This window comes from Salmo trutta, chromosome 21 (genome assembly GCF_901001165.1).
Source record: "Salmo trutta chromosome 21, fSalTru1.1, whole genome shotgun sequence".
Classification (NCBI taxonomy): Eukaryota; Metazoa; Chordata; class Actinopteri; order Salmoniformes; family Salmonidae; genus Salmo; species Salmo trutta.
The window spans coordinates 50,038,837-50,065,658 of NC_042977.1; the positions used below are offsets into that span (position 1 = coordinate 50,038,837).

The window sequence follows — 26,822 nt, forward strand, 5'->3', positions numbered from 1 at the left end:
GAGGTTCTGCCGTGTGGAACCATTCTATAGAGGTTCTGCCGTGTGGAACCATTCTATAGAGGTTCTGCCGTGTGGAACCATTCTATAGAGGTTCTGCCGTGTGGAACCATTCTATAGAGGTTCTGCCGTGTGGAACCATTCTATAGAGGTTCTGCCGTGTGGAACCATTCTATAGAGGTTCTGCCGTGTGGAACCATTCTATAGGTAAGCCATCATGCGTTAGTAAATACTGTATCTCCTGTGTGAGTTCCTATCCGCCCTCCAGAAGGGAGAGCGGTCAGATGAGACCAGTATAGACCAAGGTAAACGTTGACTAGTTTTACAACGTCAATATAGTGGATGATGACTTCATTACAAAGTCTTTTCTGATTACAGTCCAATATTAATCTTCACATCTACAAACAGTGTCTCAGATTGTTGTTTAGCCTTGTCGAAAACAAATAGCAGGTTCCTTATGTATCAAGCTTCTCAGGTCAGTGCTCCTACTTTGAGATCAGGGGCTGTGGCCACAAAGCTTCTCAAAGCAGGAGCACTGGCCTGAGATCGGGGGCTGTGGCCACAAAGCTTCTCAAAGCAGGAGCACTGGCCTGAGATCGGGGGCTGTGGCCACAAAGCTTCTCAAAGCAGGAGCACTGGCCTGAGATCGGGGGCTGTGGCCACAAAGCTTCTCAAAGCAGGAGCACTGGCCTGAGATCGGGGGCTGTGGCCACAAAGCTTCTCAAAGCAGGAGCACTGGCCTGAGATCGGGGGCTGTGGCCACAAAGCTTCTCAAAGCAGGAGCACTGGCCTGAGATCGGGGGCTGTGGCCACAAAGCTTCTCAAAGCAGGAGCACTGGCCTGAGATCGGGGGCTGTGGCCACAAAGCTTCTCAAAGCAGGAGCACTGGCCTGAGATCGGGGGCTGTGGCCACAAAGCTTCTCAAAGCAGGAGCACTGGCCTGAGATCGGGGGCTGTGGCCACAAAGCTTCTCAAAGCAGGAGCACTGGCCTGAGATCGGGGGCTGTGGCCACAAAGCTTCTCAAAGCAGGAGCACTGGCCTGAGATCGGGGGCTGTGGCCACAAAGCTTCTCAAAGCAGGAGCACTGGCCTGAGATCGGGGGCTGTGGCCACAAAGCTTCTCAAAGCAGGAGCACTGGCCTGAGATCGGGGGCTGTGGCCACAAAGCTTCTCAAAGCAGGAGCACTGGCCTGAGATCGGGGGCTGTGGCCACAAAGCTTCTCAAAGCAGGAGCACTGGCCTGAGATCGGGGGCTGTGGCCACAAAGCTTCTCAAAGCAGGAGCACTGGCCTGAGATCGGGGGCTGTGGCCACAAAGCTTCTCAAAGCAGGAGCACTGGCCTGAGATCGGGGGCTGTGGCCACAAAGCTTCTCAAAGCAGGAGCACTGGCCTGAGATCGGGGGCTGTGGCCACAAAGCTTCTCAAAGCAGGAGCACTGGCCTGAGATCGGGGGCTGTGGCCACAAAGCTTCTCAAAGCAGGAGCACTGGCCTGAGATCGGGGGCTGTGGCCACAAAGCTTCTCAAAGCAGGAGCACTGGCCTGAGATCGGGGGCTGTGGCCACAAAGCTTCTCAAAGCAGGAGCACTGGCCTGAGATCGGGGGCTGTGGCCACAAAGCTTCTCAAAGCAGGAGCACTGGCCTGAGATCAGGGGCTGTGGCCACAAAGCTTCTCAAAGCAGGAGCACTGGCCTGAGATCAGGGGCTGTGGCCACAAAGCTTCTCAAAGCAGGAGCACTGGCCTGAGATCAGGGGCTGTGGCCACAAAGCTTCTCAAAGCAGGAGCACTGGCCTGAGATCAGGGGCTGTGGCCACAAAGCTTCTCAAAGCAGGAGCACTGGCCTGAGATCAGGGGCTGTAGCCACAAAGCTTCTCAAAGCAGGAGCACTGGCCTGAGATCAGGGGCTGTGGCCACAAAGCTTCTCAAAGTAGGAGCACTGGCCTGAGATCAGGGGCTGTGGCCACAAGTGCTGATGAGAGAGATTTTACTCCTCCTGTTATGGGTCAAAATAAAATCTATGCATGAAGCCTCTTTAGTCATACGAGTCCCACCAAGTGGACAGATATTTAGGAGACCTCATGAGCTGTCCTAACCAGTTAAGAGTTACCAGCTAGCCTAGTGGTTAGAGCGTTGGACTAGTAACCGAAAGGTTGCTGGATTGAATCCCCGAGCTGACAAGGTACAAATCTGTCGTTCTGCCCCTGAACAAGGCAGTTAACCCACTGTTCCTAGGCCGTCATTGTAAATAAGAATTTGTTCTTAACTGACTTGCCTAGTTAAATAAATAACAAAACTAAATGCTGTCTTGAGAAGTGAACAAAGCCGCGAGTCGGCGGTGTCCCGCGCCACATGCAATAGCGTTGGAGTTGTTAGAAGAATGTCTTGATAATTCTATATGAGTAATACAGACAGACATGCAACAGTAGACTTAAACCATTGGTCACCAAACCTTTGAGTCAAAATGCAAGTCAAAATCTTGAGTAAAAATCTACAGCTCAGATTATCATGTTATTTTCTTTAACATGACTTTTAAAAAACAAATGTGAACCTATGCAACATTAAAAACAGTTCTGTAACCAAGAGGTTTGTAGTAGTCTATAGCCCAATATATTGGCTATCCCTGAATTACCGTGGCGATGTTCTCAGACCATTTAGAAATGATATTTAAAACACGTTATGTATTGGATCACATTGGTAATAGATCATTTTGTTGTATTACTTGCGAGGCACTGCTGAGTGAGTATAATAATTGAGAAAAGGGGAGAGCTGATGACAAAACTCAAGTTATACTGCATTATTTCTGACTCGTGCAACAATTCATGTTGTTAATCCCATGTCCAGATAACGTGAAATATTATTTGATTAAAAAAAAGAATTAAATTAATTTAAAAAAAAGAGAAGTAATTAATAATAACAATTCAAGCTTATCAGAACACTTTGCTATAGTCATTCATTACAGCTGCAGTGCTGGTTGTAGTCATTGATTACAGCTGCAGTGCTGGTTGTAGCGTGAGTGGAAGTAGTTCAAGCTTATCACTAGAGAACAGAACCCACTTGCTATAGTTTTTGATTACACTTTGCTATAGTCATTGATTACAGCTGCAGTGCTGGTTGTAGCGTGAGTGGAAGTAGTTCAAGCTTATCACTAGAGAACAGAACCCACTTGCTATAGTTTTTGATTACACTTTGCTATAGTCATTGATTACAGCTGCAGTGCTGGTTGTAGTCATTGATTACAGCTGCAGTGCTGGTTGTAGTCATTCATTACAGCTGCAGTGCTGGTTGTAGTCATTCATTACAGCTGCAGTGCTGGTTGTAGTCATTCATTACAGCTGCAGTGCTGGTTGTAGTCATTCATTACAGCTGCAGTGCTGGTTGTAGTCATTCATTACAGCTGCAGTGCTGGTTGTAGTCATTCATTACAGCTGCAGTGCTGGTTGTAGTCATTGATTACAGCTGCAGTGCTGGTTGTAGCGTGAGTGGAAGTAGTTCAAGCTTATCACTAGAGAACAGAACCCACTTGCTATAGTTTTTGATTACACTTTGCTATAGTCATTGATTACAGCTGCAGTGCTGGTTGTAGCGTGAGTGGAAGTAGGGAGAAACCGTATTTTATGGCTAATTAAAAAATAAAAGTGTTGAACAACGTGTTGACAGTGCTGAGTAACAACTTGCACATACTCGTAAAAACAGCAGCGCTTCGCTGTAGTCGTTCTTCTCCTGGTTTTAAAAGTTTGGAAATCTCACAGTAGACTTGGCAGTGAGCTCAAGGTTATTTTTTATTTTTTTATTTTACAGTCTATGGCTCCAGGAAACGGTGCAGTCACGGTGATCAGAGCGATCCGATTGGCCAACGGTAGGCCTGTAGGTGCACTTGTTCTCTAGGCCTGGCGTGTCGTAGTTCTACCTTCAGACACATGAAATGATTAAAAAACGGGAACACTTGGCCTTCCGACACTATACCTGCTAAATCAGGTGCACCTACCGCCAACAGCACGAAAACAATAATAAAAATAGAAACGCAAGGCTTTATCTTTGTTTTTGGTTTTTTTTACAGAAATGTTTGGTGATCGACTAGGAATGCCATGGAGACCGACCGGTCCATCAAAGGGTTGGTAACCACTGCACTAAGCTAATAAATGTGAACGAGGGTCAGACATCTTTCCTTTGCAGTAGCTCAAACTGTCATGTTTACCTGCTCACAAACTTTTACAAGTTGATTTTACTCCTGACTCAAGAGTTAGTCTGAGCAGCGTCTTAACACCCTAAAACCTACTCTGAGCGGCGTCTTAACATCACCCTAAAACCTACTCTGAGCAGCGTCTTAACATCACCCTAAAACCTACTCTTAGCAGCGTCTTAACATCACCCTAAAACCTACTCTGAGCTGGGAGTATTTTTAGTCTTATAAAAACAGGTTAACTGGATTCCTGGAGCCTTTTCTGAGATGTTTTGTGAATAAGGGAACTGGTCCCTCCCCTGTCTATGTTCTCTTTTAAAATGGGGATCTAAAAAAAGGCAGAACGGATCAATCTGCAGTCCTAAATACCGTCGCCTAGCTTCTTGGATAGGCAGCCTCTTTCACTTACTCTAACACAACTATCCTACACAAGGAATCAGTTCAATACTCAGGCTACTTATTATACCGTTTGTAGTTAATCTGGCCTGTTGGAAGTACTCTACTACACCGCTCACCAATAACAGCTGTGTTAAGTAGCTGTGTTAAGTAGCTGTGTTAAGTAGTCGAAGCCATAACAGGCTAAAAATAAGCCTCACAAAGTCACATTCAGTACCCGGTGGACAATAATGTTACCTTAGGTCGTTACATTTCATAATATTACCAGAAGATAGCTTAGCTATGATGAGAACAAGTGACAGCTAGTTGGTTGTATATGGTTAACTTGTGTCCAGGGAGTTAATGAGGTTAGGATCAGTACAGGGATCTGCTGTTGAGGTAATATGCTAGTAGCAATACAGAAACCTCTATAGGGACCTGCTGTTGAGGTAATATGCTAGTAGCAATACAGAAACCTCTATAGGGACCTGCTGTTGAGGTAATATGCTAGTAGCAATACAGAAACCTCTATAGGGACCTGCTGTTTAGGTAATATGCTAGTGGCAATACAGAAACCTCTATAGGGCCTGAGGTAATATGCTAGTAGCAATACAGAAACCTCTATAGGGACCTGCTGTTGAGGTAATATGCTAGTAGCGATACAGAAACCTCTTTAGGGATCTGAGGTAATATGCTAGTAGCAATACAGAAACCTCTATAGGGATCTGAGGTAATATGCTAGTAGCAATACAGAAACCTCTATAGGGACCTGCTGTTGAGGTAATATGCTAGTAGCGATACAGAAACCTCTTTAGGGATCTGAGGTAATATGCTAGTAGCGATACAGAAACCTCTATAGGGACCTGCTGTTGAGGTAATATGCTAGTAGCAATACAGAAACCTCTATAGGGACCTGCTGTTGAGGTAATATGCTAGTAGCAATACAGAAACCTCTATAGGGATCTGAGGTAATATGCTAGTAGCGATACAGAAACCTCTATAGGGATCTGAGGTAATATGCTAGTAGCGATACAGAAACCTCTATAGGGATCTGAGGTAATATGCTAGTAGCGATACAGAAACCTCTATAGGGATCTGAGGTAATATGCTAGTAGCGATACAGAAACCTCTATAGGGATCTGAGGTAATATGCTAGTAGCGATACAGAAACCTCTATAGGGATCTGAGGTAATATGCTAGTAGCGATACAGAAACCTCTATAGGGATCTGAGGTAATATGCTAGTAGCGATACAGAAACCTCTATAGGGATCTGAGGTAATATGCTAGTAGCGATACAGAAACCTCTATAGGGATCTGAGGTAATATGCTAGTAGCGATACAGAAACCTCTATAGGAGGCCGCACAAGTTACAGTCAATAACATGAAGGCTACAATGTTGTAACAACGTGCTCAAAATGTTACTAAATAGTAGCAGCACAGAGCGATACCGTTAACAAGTAGCTGTTTAGGATAAATATATATACTGTAGCTGGTAAAATCAGCGGGGTGGTCGTGTTTAGTAGCGGCTACTGGCTGCTGTAATCACGGACAGGCATGTCGTCCTCTCCCCGGTTATTATGGATATAAAAACCCCGATTGGGTTTTTTATGTGAACAAAGCTGACACCCGAAAGCAGACTAAATGTGGTCCACTGCCAGCTAAGACATTAGTTAGCGTTATTCCCCGTCGGTTAGCTCGCTAGCTAATGTTGTTTATGTGGCTTTGCTACTCAACGTTGGACGCTAACGACACACAGATACTTTAAATAGACACATGTTACCTAATGAGTCAAACATTCAGCATCATCTTTAGAAAATGTCCCCTATCAGAGGTTAGAAATGAAGACTTCCAGACTGCTGTAAATATAATACATAGTAGCCAGCATGTTGTACCATCAGAGAGGTGAGATTAGATGGAAAAACAAAGCGATGGTATTTACTATACTCACTGGTGTTATCCCCATCATCAAGTTTAGTAGCATGAAATCCTTCTCTCTCACACACACACTTACTATACTCACTGGTGTTATCCCCATCATCAAGTTCAGTAACATGAAATCCTTCTGTTGGTATCCCTCATTCTCTGTCTCACACACACACACACACACACACACACACACTTACTATACTCACTGGTGTTATCCTCATCATCAAGTTCAGTAGCATGAAATCCTTCTGTTGGTATCCCTCATTCTCTCTGTCTCTCTCTCTCACAGTCATTTACAACGATAGCCTTTAAAAATCTGATTTGATAAGTCTCTCCGTGAAGCCCCACTTACAGTTGTGTTGTTACCAGACTCGAACAGCAGAAGTCTGAAAGTAATAGTTGTACCACAACACTGAACAATCCCTCCTCCTCCTCTTCCTCCAAGGCTTAACATGAGGAACGGTTACCGGAGCTGTAACGGCAGCGAAACGCACGACATCTTGGCTCAATCCAACGGTGACCGAGCCGGGATTAAAGACGAGCTTCACGGTTAAGTCAGTCCGGTATTCATTTCATAACGTTGCGAGGTGGTTTTTCCAGGCTACAGAACAAGGCCGCAAAGCCAGAGCAGAAAATCCAGCAGCACAGCGCCCCTTGATCCTGAGGAAATACGTCTTAAAACGACACCCAATTCCCTGTCTAGTTCAACGCAGTCAAAACTAGTGGACTACATGTGGAATACAACTCCTTCTCGCCATAATTAAAACGTAACCGATGGCAATTCATTGTATATAGGATTTCACATTGGCTATGTAACCATATACTGATGTGATTATCCTGAAGCCACGACGTTTCATTTGTAATGAATTCTTATGTCAGGCAGAAATTCATGATCAGCAAAGTTCTTTCCAGCCACTATATTGAATTAAATGATATGTGAACTTACTTCTCCGCTTGTCCGTGCGGTTGGTCCTTTTGGAGGAAGGAAAGTGAGAGAATATATCCACAGGAAAGTATAATTAGATGAACTTTTCAAAACGCTCACCTGAAGCATGCGTACAAAGAACCGTGTAAACACGTGCACGATCTGTGCAGGTATGAACGCGTCTGTTTTCATCTAGTGCGCATGTCTCAGGTGACCTCGTTCTACTTCCCTGTGGATATATACTGTCTCACCTTCCTCCTTCCAAAAGTACCAACCACACGGACAGCCGGAAAACTATGTTCAAATATTATTATATTTAACATTCTGACTTGTGACAGGTATTTTCCAAACAAATGTATGGTATTCATCTCAGACTTTGAACCAGAGGTATCACAGTCTGGCTGTCAGGCAGAGAGGTGATCTATGCTGTGAGATCTAGGGTATAAAAATAGCCTCTACATTTACACACACATTCCTGGCGAGGCTCTGTTCTGCAGTGTTGTGAGTCTTTATTTAACCAGGTTAATAAGTCAGTTAGGAACAAATTCTTATTTACAAAGACGGCCTACCCCCGGGCCAAACCTGAACGACAATGTGCCAATTGTGCACCGCCCTATGGGACTCCCAATCACGGGCTGTTGTGCTACAGCCCGGGATCGAACCAGGGCTGTAGTGACGCCTCACGCCTGAGACCGCTGCTCCACTCGTGACCATGCAGATCCAGTCTACTTTGGAGCCCTCAATAACATGAAAAATCAAAACATGTCATTAAAAAGAATTAAACTTAGCACAGGCTTCGTCCCAAATGGTAGGTATTTCCTACAGTGCACTACCTGAGACCAGAGCCCCATATAGACTACCAGTTCAGACACACACACTGTATCTGAACTATTCAATGTTATTATCCCCAATACAGCTAATAAAACCCACAATGTTGTTATCCCTAATACAGCTAATAAAACCAATGTTATTATCCCCAATAGAGCTAAGAGAGCGAGAGTTGCACCCCTTCTCAAAAAACCTACACTCGATCCCTCCGATGTCAACAACTACAGACCAGTTTCCCTTCTTTCTTTTCTCTCCAAAACTCTTGAACGTGCCGTCCTTGGCCAGCTCTCCTGCTATCTCTCTCAGAATGACCTTCTTGATCCTAATCAGTCAGGTTTCAAGACTGGGCATTCAACTGAGACCGTTCTTCTCTGTGTCACGGAGGCTCTCCGCACTGCTAAAGCTAACTCTCTCTCTCCTCTGCTCTCATCCTTCTAGACCTATCTGCTGCCTTTGATACTGTGAACCATCAGATCCTCCTCTCCACCCTCTCCGAGTTGGGCATCTCCGGTGCGGCCCACGCTTGGATTGCGTCCTACCTGACAGGTCGCTCCTACCAGGTGGCGTGGCGAGAATCCGTCTCCGCACCACGTGCTCTCACCACTGGTGTTCCCCAGGGCTCAGTTCTAGGCCCTCTCCTATTCTCGCTATACAACAAGTCACTTGGCTCTGTCATATCCTCACATGGTCTCTCCTATCATTGCTACGCAGACGACACACAATTAATCTTCTCCTTTCCCCCTTCTGATAACCAGCATCTCTGCATGTCTGGCAGACACATCAGTGTGGATGACGGATCACCACCTCAAGCTGAACCTCGGCAAGACGGAGCTGCTCTTCCTCCCGGGGAAGGACTGCCCGTTCCATGATCTCGCCATCACGGTTGACAACTCCCTTGTGTCCTCCTCCCAGAGTGCTAAGAGCCTTGGCGTGACCCTGGACAACACCCTGTCGTTCTCCACTAACATCAAGGCGGTGACCCGATCCTGTAGGTTCATGCTCTACAACATTCGCAGAGTACGACCCTGCCTTACACAGGAAGCGGCGCAGGTCCTAATCCAGGCACTTGTCATCTCCCGTCTGGATTACTGCAACTCCCTGTTGGCGGGGCTCCCTGCCTGTGCCATTAAACCCCTACGACTCATCCAGAACGCCGCAGCCCGTCTGGTGTTCAACCTTCCCAAGTTCTCACGTCACCCCGCTCCTCCGCACACTCCACTGGCTTCCAGTTGAAGCTCGCATCTGCTACAAGACCATGGTGCTTGCCTACGGAGCTGTGAGGGGAACGGCACCTCCGTACCTTCAGGCTCTGATCAGGCCCTACACCCAAACAAGGGCACTGCGTTCATCCACCTCTGGCCTGCTGGCCCCCCTACCTCTGAGGAAGCACAGTTCCCGCTCAGCCCAGTCAAAACTGTTCACTGCTCTGGCACCCCAATGGTGGAACAAGCTCCCTCACGACGCCAGGACAGAGGAGTCAATCACCACCTTCCGGAGACACCTGAAACCCCACCTCTTTAAGGAATACCTGGGATAGGATAAAGTAATCCTTCTACCCCCCCCCCCCCTCCCCAAAAGATATAGATGTACTATTGTAAAGTGGTTGTTCCACTGGATATCATAAGGTGAATGCACCAATTTGTAAGTCGCTCTGGATTAGAGCGTCTGCTAAATGACGTAAATGTAAATGTAATAAAACCAATGTTGTTATCCCTAATACAGCTAATAAAACCAATGTTGTTATCCCCAATACAGCTAATAAACACAATGTTGTTCTTCCAATACAGCTAATAAACACAATGTTGTTCTTCCAATACAGCTAATAAAACCAATGTTGTTATCCCCAATACAGCTAATAAAACCCACAATGTTGTTATCCCCAATACAGCTAATAAAACCAATTTTGTTATCCCCAATACAGCTAATAAAACCCACAATGTTGTTATCCCCAATACAGCTAATAAAACCCACAATGTTGTTATCCCCAATACAGCTAATAAAACCAATGTTGTTATCCCCAATACAGCTAATAAAACCAATGTTGTTATCCCCAATACAGCTAATAAAACCAATGTTGTTATCCCCAATACAGCTAATAAAACCAATGTTGTTATCCCCAATACAGCTAATAAAACCAATGTTATTATCTCTAATACAGCCAATAAAAACACAGCAAACGAAATATTAAAATGGATCACATATTTTGTTTTTAATACACAGGAAGAAAAACAATTCAATAAGTCTAATGATGTCTGACTGGGTTAAAACGTGTTCGCCGTGCTTTAGCAAAGGGCCATTTATTACCTTCTAGATGTTGCCGATCGTAAGGTGCGTTCGAAATGGGACTCTTATTTTGCTCACTGTGATACTACAAGAGGCAAAGAGTACCATTTAAGAACGCAAAGAACAAGTGCCCACGTCACTCAGGGGGATCTAGTCCCGAATGTGACAGCCTGTTAAAATACATGTTGTGTTGCTATGGCGTTGGTACACTGGGCCTCTGTCCAAAATGGACCCCCCCCCCCTATTCCCTACATGGGGCTCCCGTCAAAAGTAGTGTACGACGAATAGGGAGCCATTTGGGACAGAACGCCAGGTCTGTTTCTCTGAGGTTAAAAATACCAGACGATAAACGGCCGTTCCTTTAACGACAGTTCCCCCATAACAGAGAGGTCTGGGGGTGTAGTATTCAGTTAAATGTGAAACATTCTGAACGTCACAGATGTCAATAGAATGGATAGAGCAGACCATGATTCTCCGTTACATTTGACAAGACATATCTGTTCTATACCTTCTGTAACATTACGTCTATCTGAACAGGCCCCTGTTTGAGCCCACATGATAGAGGGGTTGGGTACTGGGTAGTTGGTGGGGTACTGAGTTGGTACTGGGTAGTTGGTACTGGGTAGTTGGTCCTAGGTAGTAGGTGGGGTACTGAGTTGGTACTGAGTGGGTACTGGGTAGTAGGTGGGGTACTGAGTTGGTACTGGGTAGCAGGTGGGGTACTGAGTTGGTACTGGGTAGTAGGTGGGGTACTGAGTGGGTACTGGGTAGTAGGTGGGGTACTGAGTTGGTACTGGATAGCAGGTGGGGTACTGAGTGGGATCTGGGTAGTAGGTGGGGTACTGAGTGGGTACTGGGTACTGAGTTGGTACTGGGTAGCAGGTGGGGTACTGAGTTGGTACTGGGTAGTTGGTACTGGATAGCAGGTGGGGTACTGAGTTGGTACTGGGTAGCAGGTGGGGTACTGGGTAGCAGGTGGGGTACTGAGTGGGTACTGGGTAGTAGGTGGGGTACTGAGTTGGTACTGGATAGCAGGTGGGGTACTGAGTTGGTACTGGGTAGTAGGTGGGGTACTGAGTTGGTACTGGGTAGCAGGTGGGGTACTGAGTTGGTACTGGGTAGCAGGTGGGGTACTGAGTTGGTACTGGGTAGTTGGTACTGGATAGCAGGTGGGGTACTGAGTTGGTACTGGATAGCAGGTGGGGTACTGAGTTGGTACTGGGTAGTAGGTGGGGTACTGAGTTGGTACTGGGTAGCAGGTGGGGTACTGAGTTGGTACTGGGTAGTTGGTACTGGATAGCAGGTGGGGTACTGAGTTGGTACTGGGTAGCAGGTGGGGTACTGAGTTGGTACTGGGTAGTAGGTGGGGTACTGAGTTGGTACTGGATAGCAGGTGGGGTACTGAGTTGGTACTGGGTAGCAGGTGGGGTACTGAGTTGGTACTGGGTAGCAGGTGGGGTACTGAGTTGGTACTGGGTAGCAGGTGGGGTACTGAGTTGGTACTGGATAGCAGGTGGGGTACTGAGTTGGTACTGGGTAGCAGGTGGGGTACTGAGTTGGTACTGGGTAGCAGGTGGGGTACTGAGTTGGTACTGGATAGCAGGTGGGGTACTGAGTTGGTACTGGATAGCAGGTGGGGTACTGAGTTGGTACTGGGTAGTTGGTACTGGGTAGTTGGTACTGGGTCGTTGGTACTGGGTTGTTAGTACTGGGTCGTTGGTACTGGGTAGTTGGTACTGGATAGCAGGTGGGGTACTGAGTTGGTACTGGGTAGTAGGTGGGGTACTGAGTTGGTACTGGATAGCAGGTGGGGTACTGAGTTGGTACTGGATAGCAGGTGGGGTACTGAGTTGGTACTGGGTAGTTGGTGGGGTACTGAGTTGGTACTGGGTCGTTGGTACTGGGTCGTTGGTACTGGGTAGTTGGTACTGGGTAGTTGGTACTGGGTAGTTGGTACTGGGTAGCAGGTGGGGTACTGAGTTGGTACTGGGTAGTAGGTGGGGTACTGAGTTGGTACTGGATAGCAGGTGGGGTACTGAGTTGGTACTGGATAGCAGGTGGGGTACTGAGTTGGTACTGGGTAGTAGGTGGGGTACTGAGTTGGTACTGGGTAGTAGGTGGGGTACTGAGTTGGTACTGGATAGCAGGTGGGGTACTGAGTTGGTACTGGGTAGTAGGTGGGGTACTGAGTTGGTACTGGGTAGTTGGTACTGGGTCGTTGGTACTGGGTCACTGATACTGGGTCGTTGATACTGGGTAGTTAAAACTGGGTCGTTGGTCCTGGGTCGTTGGTACTGGGTCGTTGATACTGGGTCGTTGGTACTGGGTCGTTGGTACTGGGTCGTTAAAACTGGGTTGTTGGTACTGGGTCGTTGATACTGGGTAGTTAAAACTGGGTCGTTGGTACTGGGTCGTTGGTACTGGGTCGTTGGTACTGGGTAGTTAAAACTGGGTCGTTGGTACTGGGTCATTGGTACTGGGTCGTTGGTGGGGTACTGAGTTGGTAGCAGGTGGGGTACTGAGTTGGTACTGGGTAGTTGGTACTGGATAGCAGGTGGGGTACTGAGTTGGTACTGGATAGTAGGTGGGGTACTGAGTTGGTACTGGATAGCAGGTGGGGTACTGAGTTGGTACTGGGTAGCAGGTGGGGTACTAAGTTGGTACTGGGTAGCAGGTGGGGTACTGAGTTGGTACTGGGTAGTAGGTGGGGTACTGAGTTGGTACTGGATAGCAGGTGGGGTACTGAGTCGTTAAAACTGGGTTGTTGGTACTGGGTCGGGGTACTGAAACCCCACCTCTTTAAGGAATACCTGGGATAGGATAAAGTAATCCTTCTAACCCCCCCCCCCCTTTAAAGGATTTAGATGCACTATTGTAAAGTGTTTGTTCTACTGGATATTATAGGTGAATGCACCAATTTGTAAGTCGCTCTGGATAAGAGCGTCTGCTAAATGACTTAAATGTAATGTAAATGGTACTGGGTCGTTGGTACTGGGTCGTTGGTACTGGGTCGTTGGTGGGGTACTGAGTTGGTACTGGGTCGTTGGTACTGGGTCGTTGGTACTGGGTAGTTGGTACTGGGTCGTTGGTGGGGTACTGGGTCGTTGGTACTAGGTCGTTGGTACTGGGTCGTTGGTGGGGTACTGAGTTGGTACTGGGTCGTTGGTACTGGGTCGTTGGTACTGGGTCGTTGGTGGGGTACTGGGTCGTTGGTACTGGGTCGTTGGTACTGGGTCGTTGGTGGGGTACTGGGTCGTTGGTACTGGGTCGTTGGTACTGGGTCGTTGGTGGAGTACTGGGTCATTGGTACTGGGTCGTTGGTGGGGTACTGGGTCGTTGGTACTGGGTCGTTGGTACTGGGTCGTTGGTGGAGTACTGGGTCATTGGTACTGGGTCGTTGGTGGGGTACTGAGTTGGTACTGGGTCGTTGGCACTGGGTCGTTGGTGGGGTACTGAGTTGGTACTGGGTCGTTGGTACTGGGTCGTTGGTACTGGGTCGTTGGTACTGGGTAGTTGGTGGGGTACTGAGTTGGTACTGGGTCGTTGGTACTGGGTCGTTGGTACTGGGTCGTTGGTGGGGTACTGGGTCGTTGGTACTGGGTCGTTGGTGGGGTACTGAGTTGGTACTGGGTCGTTGGTACTGGGTAGTTGGTACTGGGTCGTTGGTACTGGGTCGTTGGTACTGGGTGGTGGCTAGAAGAGGGCTGGATTTGGACTGGTTAGTCGGCTTCATTCTTTGACGCCTCATCAAAGTTTTCTACAAGATCTGTGGAGAGGAGAGATGGGAGTTAATTCCAGACGAGTATCATATGAAGCAAACGTAAAACACAGAATATTTAATTCAATATGCTATGAGAAACTAGCCTGGCCGTGGCCAGAACCATTCTTCTGCTAAAACAAATTTCAAAGTGAACCCAAGCAAATCACCTGTTCTCAGATTAGCAATGAGCATATTTAAAAATGACTGAAAACTGTTCCAAGATCACGTGGAGATAATCCTGAACACCAGGGAGAGAGACCAACATACTGCACCATATCACACCAGGGAGAGAGACCAACATACTGCACCATATCACACCAGGGAGAGAGACCAACAAACTGCACCATATCACACCAGGGAGACCAACAAACTGCACCATATCACACCAGGGAGAGAGACCAACATACTGCACCATATCACACCAGGGAGAGACCAACATACTGCACCATATCACACCAGGGAGAGAGACCAACATACTGCACCATATCACACCAGGGAGAGACCAACATACTGCACCATATCACACCAGGGAGAGAGACCAACAAACTGCACCATATCACACCAGGGAGAGACCAACATACTGCACCATATCACACCAGGGAGAGAGACCAACATACTGCACCATATCACACCAGGGAGAGACCAACAAACTGCACCATATCACACCAGGGAGAGACCAACATACTGCACCATATCACACCAGAGAGAGACCAACATACTGCACCATATCACACCAGGGAGAGAGACCAACAAACTGCACCATATCACACCAGGGAGAGAGACTGACATACTGCACCATATCACAGCAGGGAGAGAGACCAACATACTGCACCATATCACACCAAGGAGAGACCAACAAACTGCACCATATCACACCAGGGAGAGACCAACATACTGCACCATATCACACCAGAGAGAGACCAACATACTGCACCATATCACACCAGGGAGAGAGACCAACAAACTGCACCATATCACACCAGGGAGAGAGACTGACATACTGCACCATATCACAGCAGGGAGAGAGACCAACATACTGCACCATATCACACCAAGGAGAGACCAACAAACTGCACCATATCACACCAGGGAGAGACCAACATACTGCACCATATCACACCAGAGAGAGACCAACATACTGCACCATATCACACCAGGGAGAGAGACCAACAAACTGCACCATATCACACCAGGGAGAGAGACCGACATACTGCACCATATCACAGCAGGGAGAGAGACCAACATACTGCACCATATCACACCAGAGAGAGACCAACATACTGCACCATATCACACCAGGGAGAGAGACCAACATACCGCACCATATCACACCAGGGAGAGAGACCAACATACTGCACCATATCACACCAGGGAGAGACCAACCTACTGCACCATATCACACCAGGGAGAGAGACCAACATACTGCACCATATCACACCAGGGAGAGAGACCAACATACTGCACCATATCACACCAGGGAGAGAGACCAACATACTGCACCATATCACACCAGGGAGAGACCAACCTACTGCACCATATCACACCAGGGAGAGAGACCAACATACTGCACCATATCACACCAGGGAGAGAGACCAACATACTGCACCATATCACACCAGGGAGAGACCAACAAACTGCACCTCCACGTGATCATTCACATCACAGTAAAAGGTCAAAGGTCACATGATGCTGTCATTTAACAACGACGTGTGTCTTGTGAAACAATACCTGGAACTTCGTCCTCCTCCTTAATATATTCTGGTTTGCTGATTGACATCGATTTGTTGTCAAGTACTGCAATTAGAGAAGGAATGGGTAAAAATATACATTTTATAAGGGACAGTGTGTGTGTCTGTATAGGGGACAGTGTGTGTGTCTGTATAGGGGACAGAGTGTGTGTCTGTATAGGGGACAGAGTGTGTGTATATAGGGGACAGAGTGTGTGTCTGTATAGGGGACAGAGTGTGTGTCTGTATAGGGGACAGAGTGTGTGTCTGTATAGGGGACAGAGTGTGTGTCTGTATAGGGGACAGAGTGTGTGTCTGTATAGGGGACAGAGTGTGTGTCTGTATAGGGGACAGAGTGTGTGTCTGTATAGGGGACAGAGTGTGTCGGTATAGGGGACAGAGTGTGTCTGTATAGGGGACAGAGTGTGTCTGTATAGGGGACATAGTGTGTCTGTCTGTATAGGGGACAGAGTGTGTGTGTATATGGGGACAGAGTGTGTCTGTATAGGGGACAGAGTGTGTGTATATAGGGGACAGAGTGTGTCTGTATAGGGGACAGAGTGTGTCTGTATAGGGGACATAGTGTGTCTGTCTGTATAGGGGACAGAGTGTGTCTGTCTGTATAGGGGACAGAGTGTGTCTGTCTGTATAGGGGACAGAGTGTGTGTGTATATGGGGACAGAGTGTGTCTGTATAGGGGACAGAGTGTGTCTGTATAGGGGACAGAGTGTGTCTGTATAGGGGACAGTGTGTGTCTGTCTGTATAGGGGACAGAGTGTGTCTGTATAGGGGACAGAGTGTGTCTGTCTGTATAGGGGACAGAGTGTGTCTGTCTGTATAGGGGACAGTGTGTGTGTCTGTATAGGGGACAGTGTGTGTCTGTATGTATAGGGGACAGAGTGTGTCTGTATAGGGGACAGAGTGTGTCTGTCTGTATAGGGGACAGAGTGTGTCTGTCTGTATAGGGGACAGTGTGTGTGTCTGTCTGTATAGGGGACAGTGTGTGTGTCTGTCTGTATAGGGGACAGTGTGTGTCTGTATAGGGGACAGAGTGTGTCTATATAGGGGACAGAGTGTGTGTGTGTGTGTGTGTGTGTGTGTGTGTGTGTGTGTGTATATAGGGGACAGAGTGTGTCTGTATAGGGGACAGAGTGTGTGTCTGTATAGGGGACAGAGTGTGTCTGTATAGGGGACAGAGTGTAAATGTGACCACGTCAGAAATTGTCCTTCTCATCTGCCTGTGCGTTTGCGTGTGTGTTTGCGTGTGCCTGTGTGCGTGTGTGTGTGCGTGTGTGTGTTTGCGTGTGTGTGTACACTTGTATCTATAGGTGTCTCCATGTCCCACCCACCTTGGCGTGGGAACCGCTCTGCCAGTTTGCGGAGGCTGGTGAAGCTGTCTGCCCCCAGCTGGCTGAGGATGCCTGGGAGCATCTCTGTCAGCTGTTTGTTCTCTGCATGGCCTGTGATGGCAAACGTGTTGGCAGACAGAGAGGCCTGCACCTTGGGGTTGTTGAAGTGGATCACTGTGCCATCGTCCTTAATCATGTTTACCTGGGGGGGGGGGGGGGGGGGGGGGGTTTAGACGAGGATTGGACACCAGTTATCAATAGCATACATACATACATACATACATACATACATACATACATACATACATACATACATACGGGAAGTATTCAGACTTGTTGATTTTTTTCCACATTTTGTTACAACCTTTATTCTAAGATGGATTCAATTGTTTTTCTACACACAATACGCCATACTGACAAAGCAAAAACCAAAAACAGGTTTTTAGAAGAAAAAAAACTAAACTATCACATTTACATAAGTATTCAGACCCTTTACTCAGTACTTTGTTGAAGCACCTTTGGCAGCGATTACAGCATTGAGTCTTCTTGGGTATGACGCTACAAGCTTGGCCCACCTGTATTTGGGGAGTTTCTCACATTCTTCTCTGTAGATCCTCTCAAGCTCTGTCAGGTTGGATGGGGAGCATCGCTGCACAGCTATTTTCAGGTCTCTCCAGAGATGTTCGATCAGGTTCAAGTCCGGGCTCTGGCTGGGCCACTCAAGGACATTCAGAGACTTTTCCCAAAGCCACTAGTTTGTTGTCTTGGCTGTGTGCTTAGGGTCGTTGTCCTGTTGGAAGGTGAACCTTCGCCCCAGTCTGAGGTCCTGAGCGCTCTGGAGCAGGTTTTCATCAAGGATTTCTCTGTACTTTGCTCCGTTCATCTTTCCCTCGATCCTGACTAGTCTCCCAGTCCCTGCCGCTGAAAAACATCCCCACAGCATGATGCTGCCACCACCATGCTTCACCGTAGGGATGGTGCCAGGTTTCCTCCAGACTCGACACTTGGCATTCAGGCCAAAGAGTTCAATCTTGGTTTCATCAGACTAGAGAATCTTGTTTCTCATGGTCTGAGAATCCAAGCGGGCTGTCATGTGCCTTTTACTGAGGAGTGGCTTCTGTCTAGCCACTTTATCATAAAGGCCTGATTGGTGAAGTGCTGCAGAGATGGTTTTCCTTCTGGAAGGTCCTCCCATTTCCACAGAGGAACTCTGTTCTAGGTCACCTCCCAGACCAAGGACCTTCTCACCCGATTGCTCAGTTTGGCCGGGCAGCCAGCTCTAGGAAGAGTCTTGATGGTTCCAAACTAGTTCCATTTAAGAATGATGGAGGCCACTGTGTTCTTGGACACCTTTAATGCTGCAGATATTTTTTGGTACCCTTCCCCAGATCTGAGGCTCGACACAATCTTGTCTCGGAGCTCTACGGACAATTCCTTCGACCTCATGGCTTGGTTTTTGCTCTGACATGCACTGTCAACTGTGGGACCTTATATAGACAGGTGTGTGCCTTTCCAAATCATGTCCAATCAATTGAATTGACCACAGGTGGACTCCAATCAAGTTGTAGAAACATCTCAATGATGATCAATGGAAACAGGATGCACCTGAGCTCAATTTTGACTGTCATAGTAAATGGTCTGAATACTTAAATAAGGTATCTGTATTTAAATTTGAATACATTTGCAAAAATGTCTAGAAACCTGTTTTCACTTTGTCATTATGTGGTATTGGGTGTAGATGAAGGATTTTTTATTTAATAATTCTTTGAATAAGACTAACGTAAACAAAAAGTGGAAGGGGTCTGAATACTTTCCGAATGCTCTGTACATATTCAGGGCCCTCCATAGTTACTTGGACAGGGAAGCATTTTCTCCTTTTGGCTCTATACTCCAAAAGTTTTAATTTCAAATCAAACAATGACTATGGAGGTTAAAGTGCAAACGGTCAGGTTTAATTTGAGGGTATTTTCATCCATATTGGGTGAACTGTTTAGAAATTACAATATTTTTCTGTACATAAGTTCCCCATTGTAGGGGACCAAAAGCATTAGGAAAAATTCACTTATGTGTATTAAAGTAGTGAAAAGTTTAGTATTTGTGTGTCTAACTTTCTCAACTCATCATTATTCAAGATTATACATAATCATGGTAGCATCCACATTAACGTAGAGGTGTTTAGAAACACTTAATTTTTTACAATATAAGTGACTACAAACTGATACATTATTTACCATTAATTTCTATTTCTCATAAAATAATCTGAAATACAACTAAAACAAACAGCAAATGTGTGTAGTCACAAGCTTAATGTAATCATTGTGTGGCTGGAATATGGGACCAAATACTAAACTTACTACTTTAATATACGTCCCAATACTTTTGGTCCCCTAAACTGGAGGGACTAGGTACAAAAAGTGCTGTAATTATCTAAACGGTTCACCCGATATGGATGAAAATACCCTCAAATTAAATCTGACAGTCTGCACTTTAACCTCATAGTCATTGTTTTTTTTAATTCAAATCCCAAACTTTGGAGTATAGAGTCAAAAGAAGAAGAAAAAAAAAATCCATAATTATCCCAGAAGGCACAGTAAATTAGTCTGTCAAAAAAATGTTGCATTAAGGAATAAGAGGAGAGAACTCCCAGCTGTGTTTTCACACGGGTAAGTGGACTGGCAATATAGAAACACTGATAACATAATAACACTTGGAGAAAAGGTGTGATGATAAAGTCATTGCTTGGCCTTTACCTCCTCAATACCAGAGATGTTGTTCACTGACAGTTTCTTCAAAGAACTCTGGAGTTTTTTGTCGTCAGCTGTTGCCGTTCTGTGAACCACCTTCTTTTTCCTACGAGCTGTTCCCTGGGGAGGACAACAACAAGTTAGCAAGTTATTTGCACAATTACAGTGAAATGCCTTTTCTTGCAAGCTCCAAAACCCAACGACGCAGTAATCAATATCAATGTAGCACTAAATATAACATAAGTTAGAACAAAAACACGAGATATAAGAAGAACGTGAGAAAGTAAGTAAACTGTATACAGGGTCAGTACCAGTACCAGTACCAGTACCAGGGTCAGTACCAGTACCAGTACCAGTACCATATTAACAATGTACAGGGATGCTATAGGGGTAGATATGTATAGGGGGAAGGTGACTATATACAGGGTCAGTACCAGTACCAGTACCATATTAACAATGTGCAGTGATACTGGAGTGATGGAGGTAGATATGTATAGGGGGAAGGAGACAGGGATACTGGAGTGATGGAGGTAGATATGTATAGGGGGAAGGGGACAGGGATACTGGAGTGATGGAGGTAGATATGTATAGGGGACAGGGGACAGGGATACTGGAGTGATGGAGGTAGATATGTATAGGGGACAGGGATACTGGAGTGATGGAGGTAGATATGTATAGGGGGAAGGGGACAGGGATACTGGAGTGATGGAGGTAGATATGTATAGGGGGAAGGGGACAGGGATACTGGAGTGATGGAGGTAGATATGTATAGGGGGAAGGGGACAGGGATACTGGAGTGATGGAGGTAGATATGTATAGGGGACAGGGATACTGGAGTGATGGAGGTAGATATGTATAGGGGGAAGGAGACAGGGATACTGGAGTGATGGAGGTAGATATGTATAGGGGGAAGGAGACAGGGATACTGGAGTGATGGAGGTAGATATGTATAGGGGGAAGGAGACAGGGATACTGGAGTGATGGAGGTAGATATGTATAGGGGGAAGGGGACAGGGATACTGGAGTGATGGAGGTAGATATGTATAGGAGACAGGGATACTGGAGTGATGGAGGTAGATATGTATAGGGGGAAGGTGACAGGGATACTGGAGTGATGGAGGTAGATATGTATAGGGGTAAGGGGACAGGGATACTGGAGTGATGGAGGTAGATATGTATAGGGGGAAGGGGACAGGGATACTGGAGTGATGGAGGTAGATATGTATAGGGGGAAGGAGACAGGGATACTGGAGTGATGGAGGTAGATATGTATAGGGGACAGGGATACTGGAGTGATGGAGGTAGATATGTATAGGGGACAGGGATACTGGAGTGATGGAGGTAGATATGTATAGGGGGAAGAAGACAGGGATACTGGAGTGATGGAGGTAGATATGTATAGGGGGAAGGAGACAGGGATACTGGAGTGATGGAGGTAGATATGTATAGGGGGAAGGGGACAGGGATACTGGAGTGATGGAGGTAGATATGTATAGGGGTAAGGAGACAGGGATACTGGAGTGATGGAGGTAGATATGTATAGGGGGAAGGGGACAGGGATACTGGAGTGATGGAGGTAGATATGTATAGGGGGAAGGGGACAGGGATACTGGAGTGATGGAGGTAGATATGTATAGGGGGAAGGAGACAGGGATACTGGAGTGATGGAGGTAGATATGTATAGGGGGAAGGGGACAGGGATGCTGGAGTGATGGAGGTAGATATGTATAGGGGTAAGGTGACTATATACAGGGTCAGTACCATATTAACAATGTGCAGGGATACTGGAGTGATGGAGGTAGATATGTATAGGGGGAAGGTTACTAGGCAACAGGATATAAGACAAACAGAGTAGCAGCAGCGTATATGATGATTGTATGCAAGCGTGTGTGTGTGTGTGTGTGTGTAGAGTCTATATAAATGTGTGTGCATGTTATGTGTGTGTTAGAGTGTCAGTGTGTGTGAGTGTGTATAGAGACAGTGAAAAAAATAACAAACGGGTCAACTCAGTCCATTTAGCCATTGTGTTAGCTATTTATCAGTCTTACAGCTTGGGGATAGAAGCTGTTCAGGAGCCTGTTGGTGTCAGACTTGATGCTCCGGTACCGCTTGCTGTGCGGTAGCAAAGCAGACAGTCTATGGCTTGGGTGGCGGGAATCCCAACGATTTTCCCGGGCCCTTCCTTTCACACCACCTGATAGAAGTCCTGGATGGCAGGGAGCTCAGCCCCAGTGATCTACTGGGCTGTCCGTACTAGAGGTCGACCGATTAATCGGAAGTGCCGATTAATTAGGGCCGATTTCAAGTTTTCATAACAAATCGGAAATCGGTATTTTTGGACGCCGATTTTTGTAAAAAATATTTTTTTACCTTTATTTAACTAGGCAAGTCAGATTAAGAACACATTCTTATTTTCAATGACAGCTTAGGAACAGTGGGTTAACTGCCTTGTTCAGGGGCAGAACGACAGATTTTTACCTTGTCAGCTCGGGGATTCAATCCTGCAACCTTACGGTTACTAGTCCAACGCTCTAATCACCTGTTTTACATTGCACTCCACGAGGAGCCTGCCTGTTACGCGAATGCAGTAAGAAGCCAAGGTAAGTCGCTAGCTAGCATTAAACTTATCTTATAAAAAACAATCAATCAATCATAATCAGTAGTTAACTACACATGGTTGATGATAATACTAGTTCATCTAGCCTGTCCTGCGTTGCATATAATCGCTTAGGTACACGTTGCTCCAACCATAAACATCAATGTCTTTCTTAAAATCAATACACAAGTATATATTTTTAAACCTGCATATTTTGTTAATATTGCCTGCTAACATGAATTTCTTTTAACTAGGGAAAATGTGTCACCACTGCAACAGAGTCAGGGTATATGCAGCAGTTTGGGCTGCCTGGCTCGTTGCGAACTGTGAAGACTATTTCTTCCTAACAAAGACAGCCGACTTCGCCAAACGGGGGATGATATAACAAAAGCGCATTTGCGAAAAAAGCACAATCGTTGTACGACTGTACCTAACCATAAACATCAATGCCTTTCTTAAAATCAATACACAGAAGTATATATTTTTAAACCTGCATATTTAGCTAAAAGAAATCCAGGTTAGCAGGCAATATTAACCAGGTGAAATTGAGTCAGGGTATATGCAACCGTTTGGGCCGCCTGGCTCGTTGCGAACTAATTAGCCATTATTTTACGTAATTATGACATAGCATTGAAGGTTGTGCAATGTAACAGGAATATTTAGACTTAGGGATGCCACCCACCCGTTAGATAAAATGAGTCCTACAGCGTGGTAGTCATTGTGGCATGAAGCTTTTAAGAGTTCATGGCGGACAAGAACAACGAGTGAAGACAACACATTATTCCAGTGGGACCGGGTACAAACAAGAGAAACAATGCAGAGCAGCCATGAATGGAGAATGGATACAACCATTGAATACCTTTGGATACAACACACACAGTGAACACAGATAGAATATTCTGCCCATTGGTTAGACTCAGAGCCCAGGGAAATGTATACGAGTCTTACATTTACATTTAAGTCATTTAGCAGACGCTCTTATCCAGAGCGACTTACAAATTGGTGCATTCACCTTATGATATCCAGTGGAACAACCACTTTACAATAGTGCATCTAAGTCTTCACTCAAAACATTTCTCAACTCATTTTGAACCATCTCTGGTCAGTATAATGGAGTTAGAAGCCTAACTTACAACCGTCATAAACTTAAAAGCGATTTTGAAGAACCCCTCGATCCACGCTGTATCACAACGGGCCGTGATTTGGAGTCTCATAGGAAGGCGCACAATTGGCCCCAGCGTCGTCCAGGTTTGGCCGATGTAGGTCGTCATTGTAAATAAGAAATTTGTTCTTAATCTGACTTGCCTAGTTAAATAAAGGTTCCAATTTAAACAATAACCGGTTAGTGATATCCTGAGTGTCAACAGCGCCATCTATCTGTGGAGGGGAGACAGCACAGGAGGTTGTCCCTACTAAACAGTAAGAGACAAAACCCTGGGCCCCCGTAGTCCAGCCACACAGGCCCCAGGCTGAATGGGCCAAAGCATCTGTCCATAATAGGAATGCTGAACTCAGGGAAACAGGATTGGCAGCTGCTTTATCACATCTAACTCCCTTCAACCAGGCATTTAGGCAGCAGTTGGTTTGGTAACCGTCAACCCAACCCATTACATTGACCTATATACTAGGCAGTGTTAAAGGAAGGCCCCCCAAAAATTGTCAAAGACTCCAGTCACCCAAGTTATAGACTGTTATCTCTGCTACTGCACGGCAAGCGGTACCGGAGTGCCAAGTCTAGGACCATAAGGCTCCTTAACAGCTTAACAAGCCATAAGACTGCAGAGCAACTAATCAAATGGCCACCCGAACTATTTACATTGACCCCCCCCCCCCCTTTGTTTTTACACTTCTGCTACTCTCTGTTTATTATCTATGCATAGTCACTTTACAAATTACCTTGACTAACCTGTACCCCCGACATTAACTAGCTACTGGTACCCCCTGTATATAGCCTTGTTATTGTTATGTAATTATCTTGTTACTTTAAAAAATTATTATTTAGTAAATATTTTCTTAACTCTATTTCTTGAACTGCATTTTTTGGTTAAGGGCTTGTAAGTAAGCATTACACAGTAAGGTCCACACCGGCACATGTGACATAGAATTTGATTTGATGACCAGAAATGAAAAAGTGAAATAGTGTACTGTGTACACTATTTAGTTACCTTTCCACCTATCCGGACCTGGGCCTGAAGTATGGCGAGTTTCTCTTGGTTCATGGCCTTTATCTGATAAAGGAAGGGACAGACAATATTTCCATATATTAATTTACAACAAATGGCAACGAAAACGTATGTCTACTCACTACTGAATGACATGAATCTGTTTCAGTCACTGAATCTATTATCTTACTACAGGTTTATCCTTAAACCACTGTGGAAATGTTGAATGGACCTAGTTACAAATTAAGGAAGCTGTTGAATAAACTTACAGTTGAACTGGTTATATATATATATCTATCGAGCTATTTAGTTAACTAAAGTTAGCTAGATAACATTGTTAGTAAATAGCAAGCTAACTAGTAATTACCTTTAACTAGATAAACCCTTAGTTAAAACATTGACACTCAGCTAGCCATAAAATACATAGCTACTTATCTAACTGTCATTTAGCAAGTTATTAACCAATTTTATTTTTTATTAGATACATTTCTAAAAGTAACAAACGGTTCAGAGATTATTGGCGAGGTGACTAGCTAACTATTTAGGTAAAAAAATAAGAAGTTTAACGTTACTACATAAACCCTAGCTAAGCTAACTAGCTAGGTAACCTAGCCAACTAGCCAACTAGCTAGGTAATTTAGCCAACTAGCCAACTAGCTAGGTAACCTAGCCAACTAGCTAGGTAACCTAGCCAAACTAGCCAACTAGCTAGGTAACCTAGCCAACTAGCCAGGTAACCTAGCCAACTAGCCAACTAGCCAACTAGCTAGGTAACCTAGCCAACTAGCCAACTAGCTAGGTAACCTAGCCAACTAGCTAGGTAACCTAGCCAACTAGCCAACTAGCTAGGTAACCTAGCCAACTAGCCAACTAGCTAGGTAACCTAGCCAACTAGCTAGGTAACCTAGCCAACGAGACAGAAATGTAAACAACACAAAATGTGATGCTTAAAGCAAACCGACAGAAACGTGTATTACTTTAATAAGGTTGTTATCTTTCTTTTTGTCTGACAGTCCATAGTCCCAGTTGAATCATGTATTTACCCGTGTAAAGACAGCCTCGGTAGCTTGTTGTATTGATCGGTGACACCGTACAGCAGCTCTATCCAGACCGGTTCACAGCACAACGGAACTGTGGGACTCAGCAGGAAACACGCGGTTAGTGAATGGCGACGGTGGTGAATTGGAAAATAATGGTCTTTTCTCACCGCCAGGTGACAATATTTCCTTGGTGTGTAGATTTTCAACAAAAGGTTAATTGTTGTTCAGGTTGAATAACTGAAGAATATTCTTGTGGTTAGTGCCCGGAGTCTGACCCGCTGTGTGAATGGAGAAAAAGATGAATGTCTTTCAGTCTTGTTGTTTTTTGTTGTTGATAAAGAGCAAATATCTACTGCATGTGAAGCTTGGTTATGTAAGATACGCTGGAAGAGTTTTTGTCCACAAAACCATTGCAGTGTAAGAATTGTAAAGGATTTGGCCATGTTTCAAGTGTCTGCAGACTCACACAGTATATTAAAAAACGGTGTGTCGAAGGACAACCTGTGTTACAATTGTAATGGGGATCATGATCCTGAGGATATGGAGTGTGCCCTGTAAGGGCGAAGGATATGGAAGTGGCAAAAGTTAGAGCAGTCAATCGAATCTCCTATGCGGAAGCGAATTAAAATAATTTAGTGAAGTTATGGTAGTGGATACACCACAGCCTGTAGTAAATGTTTACTGCCAGTCAAAAGATACCCTGTGTGTATCTTTTGACTGAGGGGCCCGCTGTGTTGAGGATCAGCGTGGCGGATGTGTTGTTACCTACCCATACCACCTCGAGGCGGCCGTCAGGAAGTCCAGGATCCAGTTCCAGAGGGTGGTTGGGGTACACTTTGACACTAGACTGATCTGGGCAGTACACATTGAGAGAGTGGTGGGAAAGTGTAAGAAGGTGCTAAACGTGATGCGCTGTCTGACGGGGAAGGA

At 45.7% G+C, this 26,822-nt stretch overlaps 3 protein-coding genes across 11 annotated transcripts in view; all 3 read right to left on the reverse strand.

Moving 5' to 3' along the window:
• The window catches only part of LOC115157629 (zinc finger FYVE domain-containing protein 9), a 58,830-nt gene extending 51,288 nt beyond the window's left edge, over positions 1-7,542 (reverse strand). The window contains exon 1 of one of the 9 annotated variants that reach the window (XM_029706047.1): positions 7,524-7,542. The gene's annotated coding sequence lies outside the window, so the exon portion shown is untranslated. The other 8 variants (XM_029706043.1, XM_029706049.1, XM_029706044.1 and 5 more) reach the window with 8 other exon arrangements.
• Positions 7,543-11,146: 3,604 nt separating this feature from the next.
• On the reverse strand, positions 11,147-13,818 carry LOC115156485 (adhesive plaque matrix protein-like). The gene is made up of 2 exons (XM_029703907.1): positions 13,507-13,818; positions 11,147-13,237 (listed from the first exon to the last, which is right to left on the reverse strand). The coding sequence occupies exons 1-2, from the start codon at positions 13,816-13,818 to the stop codon at positions 11,147-11,149; spliced, it is 2,403 nt and encodes an 800-aa protein (XP_029559767.1).
• On the reverse strand, positions 13,206-26,011 carry LOC115157630 (transcription factor BTF3 homolog 4). Its single transcript, XM_029706051.1, has 6 exons — positions 25,896-26,011; positions 24,856-24,918; positions 20,101-20,214; positions 17,351-17,552; positions 16,003-16,068; positions 13,206-14,280 (listed from the first exon to the last, which is right to left on the reverse strand). The coding sequence occupies exons 2-6, from the start codon at positions 24,907-24,909 to the stop codon at positions 14,234-14,236; spliced, it is 483 nt and encodes a 160-aa protein (XP_029561911.1). The 5' UTR covers positions 24,910-24,918; positions 25,896-26,011; the 3' UTR covers positions 13,206-14,233.
• Positions 26,012-26,822: the final 811 nt, after the last annotated feature.